This window comes from Aquarana catesbeiana, linkage group LG07 (genome assembly GCF_042186555.1).
Source record: "Aquarana catesbeiana isolate 2022-GZ linkage group LG07, ASM4218655v1, whole genome shotgun sequence".
Classification (NCBI taxonomy): Eukaryota; Metazoa; Chordata; class Amphibia; order Anura; family Ranidae; genus Aquarana; species Aquarana catesbeiana.
The window spans coordinates 253862131-253874379 of NC_133330.1; the positions used below are offsets into that span (position 1 = coordinate 253862131).

General features: G+C 39.9%; 1 protein-coding gene across 3 annotated transcripts in view; it reads right to left on the reverse strand.

Moving 5' to 3' along the window:
- Positions 1-12249, reverse strand: part of LOC141103526 (calcium-activated chloride channel regulator 2-like) — a 64116-nt gene that overhangs the window by 25763 nt on the left and 26104 nt on the right. For 2 of the 3 annotated variants that reach the window (XM_073593205.1, XM_073593204.1), the window contains exons 7-8: positions 5932-6156; positions 2927-3104 (exon numbers count right to left, since the gene is read on the reverse strand). In XM_073593205.1, the coding sequence (XP_073449306.1) occupies positions 2927-3104; positions 5932-6156 (403 nt within the window). The remainder of the gene's footprint in view (positions 1-2926; positions 3105-5931; positions 6157-12249) is intronic. The other variant, XM_073593206.1, reaches the window with a different exon arrangement.

The following is a 12249-nucleotide window of genomic DNA, read 5'->3' on the forward strand; positions in this document are numbered from 1 at the left end:
TTCTTATAGGGTAGATTGATACTGCCAAGCAAATCTTATGATGAGGGAGTGGGGTTGGGGCAAAACCCCGCTTTGTGTGTCTATGGACACAGGCAGCAGGGCTTTGGAGCGAGCCCGCATGAGTAACTCCCCGTGCAAATGGCTTGCTTGGGTACTTGGAAGGCAGGAGTAGCCAGGAGTGCTGGCAGGGTCTCCAGAAGAGGAGGATCAGGGCTGTTCTGTGCAACAATATTGCAGAGAGCAGGTAAGTATAACATGTTAATTATTAGCCGATGACCTCACCAATAATATTCAGTGAATTTAATGTGAAACAGAACTCTCCGACACCATGGACATCCAACATGAGATGGTCAAAGACTACAACATGGAGACTGGAGACATGTTTCAGGAGACAGTCATAGACTAGCGACATATTATGCAAGACTGTTATAGATCACTGCTTTAGAGTGCCCTTACAAATGAATGCTTCTACATTTTCTGCTCAATACAGTAGAGTAAATAAAGCGAAAAGAGGAGCAAATTTTCCATTAGTAACCTTCTTTAATACTTACCCCCAGAGGGGCCGCTGAGTACCCAGGTTTCCCACAATAGTACAGGGGTTGTGCGTCACACAAGGTAAGTCCTACATGCACTGAGATGTTTTTTTAGTATTTATTATTGAAGAACTTCAACAGGAGATTGGTTTAGGGTCACAGGATATTCTAAACTGATCAGTAGCAACAATAGGAGGACAAGCTTCTAATCTCCCAATATAAGCTTTTCTGGCAGTAACAGGGAAAGGCCAGTATATCTAGAACCCTACAGCAGCAGTCCATATAGCCACTTGCACAACTATGAATAAATAAAGCAATGTGTCCTACGCACCACAGTTGAGTAAATGCAGTGAATGTGCTAAAAAAAAGGTGAATATGTGTCTTGCCGTAAAGTAAGATTGCAGCAAAATCTGAAATGTGTTCACACTACATCAACATGAAATATATAATAAAAATGATCTCGCGCAATCCCATCATGTCTCACGCAATAAATATACAGTGCCAAATATAAAATAATGTCTCAATAAACTAGTAATAAATAAAAGTACTCTATTAGTGTCGTAAAGGCTGAAAAAAAGGTGAAAAAGTTCTATAACAAGTGATATTAAATAAAGTGGCTGGGTGAATAAAGAATAAAAAATGCGTAAAAAGTATATAAAAAATGCATAAAAAATGTGTGGATAAATCAAAGTTCATAAATATCTTCATAAATGGTGTCCTGTAAGTGTCAGTCTCTCTAAACTCTCACCTTCATGCATGTATAAACAAGCGTTGTATATTGACATCAAGTGGTGGATAGATGTATGGCAGCAAAATGGAGTTCAAACGTTCCTCATCACTTTATCCCGGCTTGGTCAGTTTCCTCTTATATCCCAATACCGTTTACTAGCCTGTCATAATATATACCACCGAGGCACAAACGGCCCGGTGGTAAAGGAAGGAAAAGGAAAGAAGCCTCCAATAGTGTAGTAGTTAGGTGATAAGTAAAAGGTTTTATTTAAGTATTCAGATGTGCTCTTACAATTAAAACCATTAAAAACAGGCGAGATACAATGAAATGCAGAACAGCGGCGTCTAAGGCGCCTTCTCACGTGACTTCCGGTTTATGTCTTTCCACGGCCACAGCCTTTATGACACTAATAGAGTACTTTTATCTATTACTAGTTTATTGAGACATTATTTTATATTTGGCACTGTATATTTATTGTGTGAGACATGATGGGATTGCGCAAGATTATTTTTATTATACACTTGCACAACTAGTAGTCCCCAGCAAGGTCTTTACTCAGTGTTCCTGGAGATGTCTGCCACCCAGCACCCACAGGTTAATCCTCAATGAGGGAGATAACAAGATCCTTCTCTAGACCAGGATTTCAGTGCAGTGCCCTCCAGCAAACATCCATTGGCAATCTCCTCCAGGCCCTCAGCCTAGCAGCCCATTTTTTGTCTCAGTAAAGCTGCCTCCAGGGGTAGTAGCCCCAAGAGACCCAGAACCCTCCCTGGAGGAAAAAAAACCCACCCTCTGGCAAGGCTTCCTAAATATTTATCACCTCCACAGGCCACCTCCTGAGTGCCTCCTTCCAGGGATTGGCTGGGGTATGATAAATATTCACGCTGATCAATTGAATCTGCCTACCCTATCCTCTAGAAACTTCTTTCAGAGGCAAGTGGCTGGAATCGAACTCTCAGCTCAGTAAACCCTGAACAGACCAAAACAATCAATCACTGCTCTGCTCAATACAGTGAAGCCAAAACCAAAATTTAACTTAGCAGCCTAACTAGAGGAGGACACTACACTTCACAATTATATTGATGTAGGCCTGGGTATTAGATTACTGTATAAGCTCAAGCATAACTGGTTCTCCGTAAAGAATGGCCACTGGACATTCAAATGTTTACATATTCTTAATAAGGAGTAAATGAGTTTTAAAATAAGCTTTAAAATATCACTGATCTTTAAAATAATCCCTAACCATCGAGCAGTTCATCCTCATATTTCACAGCAGAATCGCATAAGCTGGCTCTTAACAGCTCATTACCCTCTTCCTCCATCTCCCACCAGTGGCTCTACAGCCTTCCAGCATTCTGTGTCTGGAGGGGTAAGCACTGTGAGCTTAGCTGCTGAGAGAATGACATCACAGACTTCATTGCTTCTACTATGAACTTTGAGCATAATTTGTTTCACAGCACCAGAGCAACTGCAGTTAAAGAGATCAGTTATGGTATGTTTTCAAGCTCATTTATTGCTTGTTAGCAATATGTAAATAAGTAAATGTCTGTAGCCTGGCCAAAAGTCCTCTCTATGTTTACAGCTTTAGAATATATTTTAAAGGTTTTACACAGATGTTAGACACTAGTCTTGTTATCATTATTCCACAATATCCCATTTGAACCTGTTACTTCAGCAAACCGTTCCAACTCCGAATCAGCACCAAGTCCAATAGCAATGGTATGAATAACTGAGCCACTCAGTGCCACTTCAGATAAACATTTATTTATATTCCTATCATTTCCACTGACAGCCAAGATAATTTCAGAACCTTCTGTTCCTCCATTAAGACCTTTGATCACCTATAAAAAGAAAACATTATTTTTAAAGTTTTATTTTGTTATGAAACATTTTTTATTGTGTCTTACAATATATGTCTTGTTTAGTATGGTTTTTAGTTTCTATATAGTTTGGATGCCTATAAAAACATAGTATAATATAAATATATGTATAACTTGCACTGATAATTTATTTAAAAACATACAGAATTTTTTTTTTTTTTTTAAATAGAATGACAAAGAAAAATGAGTGCTATAACCTATGGCGGTTATAAGGTTGGACGGTGTTCACAGACCATGTAGCTGGGTTATTTCCTTTTCCTGCACAGTAATGGGAAAAAATGAAAACATGACAAGTATTTTTACATTGAACTAGCATTTGTGTAACATCTCTATTCCCAAGGTTAAAGGAAATTACATTAGAAATGTTCTCTTGTCAATTTCTTGAGATGCATACATGGCCTCATCCAATATCACAAGGAATTCTTGGCATGTCAAGATTTTTGTGTATTTAAGTATTAATTAAAGAAAGAAAATGAAGGTTATATGGTTGAGTACTAATTTGGATACCCCAAAAAGTTGCAATTGCACTTCAGGTAGCAGTTTTTTTTCTATTACTAAGTTTACTTTCTCACTGGTTACACTCCAGCAGTAGGACAGACATTCTCCAATTGCAAAGGCCTTCTTGAATCTAAGTTCCAAAACAGATTAGCAGTTCCTGTGTTTTCTCCACTATCTCGCAGTTCAGCAGCACCAAGACCGAGTGCAATCCTGCACAGCCCTGAGAAACTCCCACAATTTTCTATATAGCCTGACCAGTTTCAGACAAAATTGATTCCAAAATACATTAGCAGCACCTAACATTACAGCATGACGAATTCTCCCTAACAAAGTTTCTTTACATTACAGCCTGAGGAAGTCCCCTAATGAAGTCTCCTTACCATACAGCCCGAGGAAGTCTCCCTAATGAAGTCTCCTTATATTACAGCCTGAGGAAGTCTCCCTAATGAAGTCTCCTTATATTACAGCCTGAGGAAGTCTGCCTACCTTAGTGACGTCACCCCACAAATTTATTTTGTGATGATTTTTCTTTAAATGTTATAATTACAATTGCTTCTCCGTAACTACATGATTCTTGTTGAGAAATGCCTAATTTTGGCTCAAAGCCAATGAGGAATTGTAAAAGTATATCTGAAAGTTTCTGTTTTATCCATGCTGCTTGGAATGAATAGCAGTCCTTAATTACTGACTAATTACAAGAAAACTTTAGAGTTGATTTACTAAAGACAAATAGTCATTTCACTTTTCAAGGGAAGTTGCACTTTACAAGGAAATTTTCCCCGTGGCTTAGTGAATGTGGTGAAGTTTCATTTTGCAAATAATTCCCAATTACATGCAAGAAGAATGTTTAAAAAAAGCGATTTTGCTTGCACATTATGAGAGGATGGAAGACAGCGGAGCTGCACCTAGTAAATTAACCCCATTGTCTAAGCTTTATAATTACTATATTATCAAAAAAGTCTACATCCACCTTTCCCTAAAACCTGACCTAACTATATGCTTTCACTCATAACCTGAAAAAAAAAAAAAAAACAAACTCATACAGTGTACTAAATGCATGCAGTGTTAATATTTACATAAATCCATAAAAAGGTTAACATAGACCCACAAAATTCAACTCAAAATAAAACATTTTGCCTTTGAACCAAAAGGTAATCAGCAAATCATCAGGTGCTTCCATCACTTCTTCCACTTGTGATCTGATCTCACCCCTTCACTAACCCTTATACTTAATAAAATGAGTCCAATGCGCTTAATAGGTATCTTTTCAACTTCCCAGAACTTCCTTTGTTCCTCACATAAGCTCCCAGGGATAAATCAGACATGCAATGAGAAAATCTCCATTGCACAAGACTGTTTATTTAATTTTTTAAACAATAGTTTAATAAGGCAGGCCATAGATGATGTGATTTTGTTTTCTGCAACCACGGGTTGCAGGAAAGAAAATCACTTGATTCCCCATCAACACAGTGTTGATGGGGAAATCCCTCCCATGGAACTATTGTGTTCTCCAGGCGGGGTGGGAGGCGTAGAGATTCTTCCTTACAGGAAGAACACAGTAGTTATTGCTAGTGTCTATAGCCGCTGGCAATAATCACATGTAAAAATCTGACATGCTGGATCCATGGATCGACTTGAGTACAATCAGCCTGTCTATAGATGGTTCAAATCTCAGCTGGTTCCTGCTGAACCACCCAAGATTCGATTAATCTATGGCCAGCTTATCACTAAAAAACAACTGTTCACCCATTTGAAGTGGACAGAATGCCTTTAATACATATCTTTCCAACTTATTAGAACTTCCAATGTTCCTCATATAAGCTCCCAGGGATAAATCAGACATGCAAGTAGAGAATTTCCATTGCGTAAGACAATTTATTTAAAATGCTCAAAACAATGGCTTAAAAACACTTACCTGTTACTTAACTGTTCACCTATCGCAATAAATTTGTACAGCTCAATCTTGTACAGAGCTCATGACTTTGCCCTCTCCTATGCATGTTGTCATAGATTTCATCAGTTTCCTTGATGAAAAGGGTGAGTGTTATTCAACCATTGTTTTTAAGTGTTTTAAAATGTAAATAGAGAAAAGGAAGGAGGAGCATTTATGATAATATCATGTTTGTCAAATTGCTTTGATTGCAGCAGCCCCTTAGTATTCAAAGAAAAAGATTGTCAGCAAAGAAATTTTACATTTATATTTGTTTTATACTTACAGATGTAATTAGCTTTGTAATAACATTTTGTTTTGAAGAACAACTATGAATGTCTTTTTTAGTACATCATTTACCTGCAGGCCGGATGTGATTCCGCTACAAATGGACAATCCTCCACCAGATGTAACTGGAAGATTTGAAGTTAAATTTTCTCGTGCCTCATCACTGACCATATGAAGCAGCTGATTTTTCACTTCTGCTCTTTCATTGAATGTAACAATGCCAATGTATGCGCCTTCTTCAACTATCCGCTGTATGAAGATGGCTGCTGCACGGCGCAATTGGTGAAGTAGTTTACTCTACTTATAGGAGAACAAATATATTTGTGTTAGGATGGATTCAAGTAAAAATTATTTTATATTCCTCTTCTACACATTCATCCTTGGATACTCAATGTTCTGAATCTATTAATTGATATTACACTGTGTACACGTGATGGCTTCCCAATTTGTTGACTGTATCTCTGAAATGTTATTACAGGACTTGCACTTCAGTTGCTGAGTAAAACCACTTCTATTTAATCACAGAATGTTATGCTGTTGCATTAGTCTGTGACATTAGTGGCCAATGAGATCACTTTCATTAGACAGGGGAAAGTGGTGTCTGTTGACAATGATGTGAATAGCTAAGTAAAACTGTCAAATTAATTTCAGTATTATAATAATATTTAACTATTTGAGAGGAGAGACAAGGTAAGAATATTTTTGCTAACAGTTTTATGTGTGATTTTATCTTCTCCAACTTCAGCCATTAGTAAATGTAGTATAAATGCTCTGTAGTTTTCACTGATGTATCCTCTCCACTTTTACTTTGTCTGCAAAACAAAATTCTAATTTTCAGTGGATAAACGGTCATCAATTCTTTATGGGAATGTATGGTCATTCTGTGAAATAACATCTTCAAATTTAAAAAAAGAAATCTTGCGAGCTACCCAATACACTAACAACCTATTTGGTGTACAAGCTGTTAAAAATATATGTATGTGATAGATAGTGGAAGACCAGCTGCTAACACTGAAGACATCCCCATATACATGTGCAAATCAAATGAATATATAAAAAGTGCAGCGCTGCACTTTCTATATATTCAATATCTCCAAATATGTTTGCTTTTGGTCAGGTGAATACTAAATATTGTACATGACATTTTGTATTTTCTTTTTTTTTTAATACATATATTGTGACAGAGAGATGCTCTGTCGCTATAAGTTTATAGGAAAAGGTAACCAAGGAGTCTCATTAAGGGTTAATGCAAGGTTCAGAACTAGCATCTCTCCATCCCCCTGATGAAGACACGTGACTCCCTGTGTCGAACACGCATAGGGGAGGGACCAGGACGGAGTGAGCAGCACACAGCTGAGCTGGGAGAAACATATACCCCGCGGTACACAGATCGGCGTTCTTATACAGCGTTTTATTGTTTGGTGCACAGCAGCACCAAGAGAATGTGAGTACCCCTCTGTGGGAAGTGGTTTTTCTGTTTAATAAATTGTCGTTTAATAGTATTACACTATATAGTCTCTCTTCATTTTTATGATTGGATGTCTATGGAGCCATATTAACCCAGAGTGGAGATCGCATTTAGCTTACCATGCAGAGCCCAAGGGGTGGCTACAAAGCGTGATTTGATGCAGCTGATTACTGTGTCACACGCTCTGAGGTGAGCGCAATCACTTTGGGGGGTCACCAAGGCACATCACGGTTGTTTTACAGCATTTGAACTCAGCACGTTTGATGATTTGGACATTCATTTCTTTTGGATACGGATGCACATTTAATTTGGACTTTTTTTTGGGACACTATTATAAAGATTTCACTAACATAGAATTTATCAATTGTGTTTAAGACGCACTGGGCACTTTTATGCAATCTGATTTAATATTTTCCTTGCATGTTGCACTTTATGTGAGATACTGCATGTTTTTTTAGCTCGTCACTGTATTAAGATATTTATTATCATTGTTACTTACATGCACATTGTACTGAGAATTGTTTGGAGATATATACATAGTGTAGATAATTATATGCACATTGCACGTAGGAAGTTATCCTGTAGAAATATACCCTATTTTGATATTTGTTTTATATATTTTTTTTTAGTGATTTTTGGTATTATTTTTATATTATATTATCAAGCGCAGCGCAAAAATCTTTTATTTACACTTCTTGCACGGTTATGAATACGTGAACTGCATATGCTGCTGGACATCTATTTTCACATTTTTTTGATTTTCACGCTTTTTTCACACTGAGCATTGGATTATTGTGGCTCACAAGACTTCTCTTTGTTTGTAGCATCTCTCCAGATTCGGTAGTTCTGAATCAGAACATTCAATCCTGGGTCCAGGTTTTGCTAGACGCCTGCAACCTGGCTCACTACACAGGCGTGCAGGGTCATTATATAGTCAGGTCTGAGAATTGCTCAAAGCTCTCATTTTGGAGACAGCTTCCAGTTTGGAGATGGAAGGTCTCACCTGGGGTCAGGGGGCCCCAGCCAGAAGCCACAGGACAGAGGTCTCATCAAGGGGTCAGAGGACCCAGCCACAAGCCAGCAGGTCTCGGTTCCAGGATTTAAGTCAGATCTTATCAGCGGTGTCAAGAGAACCCCAATCCCTAGGCCAGGGGAGGGCCATGCAGCAGGGCGCTGCAACTGAAGGCTAGAGAGCCAAGTGTGTGAGAGAGCTGAATGACACAGTTAAAGGACTGGTAAGAGGAGCAGCAGTGCTGCCAACACGTAGGCTAGGTGGCTTGGTATTTTCGTTCATGTTTTGTGGAAGAAACCCCTGCGTGGGCTACTGATGTATAAGTGAACTTTCCTTTATTCAAAGTGGGCTGCCACGCTCTAAAACTACAGTTTGGACTGGCGCAGCTCATTGTAAATGCACCCTCTACTTAAGTTTAATTCCCCAATCTCGCAATATATATATATATATATATATATATATATAACACCTTGTACAGCATTCTAAAAATGTTCAATAGGTAAGCACCGCACTCGACATTTTGTTTTTCATATGCAGCCAGAAGGTAAGGTATAACTCCCAGCAACTTTTCATGTTTTTTTTTAAGAGACTTCCTAGCACCTGTGCCAAACAATCACTATCTCAAGATGCAATTCACATGCACAAGTGATTAAGTGAGAGAAAAGTAACTTTCAGTCCCTCTTTACAGTTCTGTTTGATGTTTCAATTAGAGACAAATAGGGAATTAAATAAAGCACTACCGACACTTTTCTGGTGGTATTGCCTTTTTAAAATGGCCTGCGCTAGACTAAAAAATCCCTGCCGCCAGTTCTTTTTATCGAAAAGTGCAACCGATTCAGGTATTTCTTAATAGCACCAACAACACCAACCTAAAAGTGGCACTATGGCTGCACTAAATTCAAAAATAGTTACCGGTTTGTAGGGCTTTTTGCCAGTGGGAATGCAAGGGAATGCAGTTTCAGCACTGAATATATGTAATGGTAAGGGGTGCTGAGCAATGCAGGAGGGTCCATTGATGCTGGCTGCCTGGGGATCTATTGTGACTGGGGAGGATCTGTTGTCGCTAAGGGGGTGTTTTCTTGTAGGGGGTTTATTGCTGCTGGGGGGTCTATTGTTGCTGGCTGCAGGGCATCTATTTTACTGCTTTTCGTGTTATCAACAAATTTCATACTAACTACTTAGCGTCACAAAATTATATTTGGCTCTGTTTTCTATAAAAGGGGCAATACTAGGAGGCAGGTAGGGGGTGGAACCAAGAGATGGTGGGTAGGGTGCAGAGACAAAGGGTGACTCAGAAGAGGGGAGTACCAACACCTATTTTTTTTTTTATTTCAAATACTTTTTATTAAGAAAATACATTTGTTTTCCACTCTTAAAAAAAAAATCACATTATTTAGTCAATATACAATTCCCACAACAAAGTGCAAGAGCAGAAGATAAAAACAGCAAGGGTCCGGGAAACAAACCATATTTTCTCCTTTATCATCCCATCTCACCCCCTTCCCTTCCCCTCTCCCCATTCATCCATACAAATAACTTCCATTCAAAATCAAACTTCCTTTCATACTCATTCACAACCACATATTCCAAATTATTCCAGCTCTAACCATTGCTTCCATATTTTAACAAACTTCTTATAGTTCCTTCTCTTCATATATATATTGTCAGGAGAGCCGTCAGGAGAGCCATGAGACGTGAGAGGAGAGAGGCGGGCCAGGCTGGGCAGTCACATGAGCGGGATGTATTGTACTGTGAAATTCAGTATGAAGTTCCATATTTTTTTAACCCTTTCATGACTAAGCCTATTTTTGAAATTTGGTGTTTACAAGTTAAAATCCATATTTTTTGCTAGATGTTACGCAGAGTAAATAGATACCAAACATGTCATGCTTTATAATTGCACGCACTCGTGGAATGGCGATAAACTATGGTAGCTATGAATTTCCATATGTGATGCTTTAAATTTTTTTTATGGTTACCAGGTTAGAGTTACAGAGGAGGTCTAGGGATAGAATTATTGCTCTCGCTCTGACGATCGCGCCGATACCTCACATGTGTGATTTGAACACCGTTTACATATGCGGGCGCAATTTCCGTATGCGTTTTCTTCGCTGCGCGAGCTAGCGGGGACGGGGGCGCTTTAAAATTTTTTTTTTTTTTTTTTTTTTTTATTTTATTTATTTTTATACTTATAAATTGTGTTTAAAAAAAATGTTTTTTTTTTTACTTTTATTGCTGTCACAAGGAATGTAAACATCCCTTGTGACAGTAATAGGTGGTGACAGGTACTCTTTATGAAGGGATCGGGGGTCTAAAAGACACCCCATCCCTCCTTTGCACTGCAAAGTATTCAGATCGCCAAAAACGGCGATTCTGAATACTGTGTATTTTTTTAAATTCGGCGCCATTGGCAGCCGAGTAAAAGGGAAGTGACGTCATGACGTCGCTTCCGCATTTACATTGAAAAGGCTGGAACGAAGCCGCCCACAGCTTCGTTCCAGCCCGCCCACAGCCGCCGGAGGCAGCCGATTGGCCGATTGGCTGACAGAGCGGCGGGAGGGGGGGGCGTCCCCTCCCGCTCCTCCGGTATAACAGCCGAGCGGCTTTTAGCCGCATCAGTTGTTATATACGGATAGCCGATCGCCCGCTCGAAACAGCGGTATAACCCCCGAAAGCCGAGTACGCAGATGTGCGTACGGTCGGCGGGAAGGGGTTAAAAAGCACATACAGTGGGTCACTTGATTGATTGTAACACAGCATTTATTAAAACACAGTAATTTTAACAACAGTAATTAGAGCACAAATGTATTTTTACTCTACTTACACCTCACGCTCCGTGCTGATAGTTCCCTGGGCTTTCCCTTTGCACATTCCACTGTTAACTCCTAGTGTGCTGCAAGGTGCAAACAGGAATGCCAAGAAACTGTCAGCACCAGTGGCGGCCCATGCATTGTGGGGGGGTTTGTGAAGTGATGGCTGCATTTGATTGGCACAAGTGGCTGCATTTGATTGGCACAAGTGGCTGCATTTGATGGGCAAGTGGCTGAATTTGATGGGCAAGTGGCTGCATTTGATGGGCACAAGTGGCTGCATTTGATGGGCACAAGTGGCTGTATTTGATGGGCACAAGTGGCTGTATTTGATTGGCACAAGTGGCTGTATTTGATTGGCACAAGTGGCTGCAATTGATGGGCATGAGTGGCTGCATATGACGGGCACAGTGGCTGAGTTTGATGGGCACAGTGGCTGCGTTTGATGGGCACAGTGGCTGCGTTTGATGGGCACAGTGGCTGCATTTGATGGGGGAGTTTCAGTATTTTTCAGTTTGTTTGCGTCCCCAAAAATTTTGAGCACCAGCTGCCACTGGTCAGCACAGAGACAGTACAGGGAACTTCACAGGGTTGTTTGTCAACTGTGGATTGTAATCCCTCCTGACCTCCCAGCAGCAGTGTGTGTGAATGTCTTTACCCTGTAGTGCACCGGATTAGTGCACTTTTTAAGGGAGTGAGGTTATTTTTAATTCAAAGCGGAGTTCCAGTCAATTTTTTGTTTATTAAAAGTCAGCAGCTACAAAAAAAGTTTATCTTCTGACTTTTAATAAAAAGACACTCACCTGTCCCATAATCCAGCGACGTGGCCACCCAATCCTTCACTTCTCTCCCCCGCCTGTCCATGGGGCTGGCAATACTACTACTGTGGGCATCCACCTGTGACAGCTTGCAGTTTCACAGCCGGGTGCGCATGTCTCACTGCGCTGTCCTGCATAGCCAGGCAATCATTTGGGACCTGTGATGTGTCCCAGAAGATTGCAGGGTGGAAGGGCCGCCTAGGCGGCCCAAGCGGAAGTGGGAGCTCATCGGTAATCGTGATGCATCGCGGAATCGAATTGTTGACCAGATAATCGTAATCG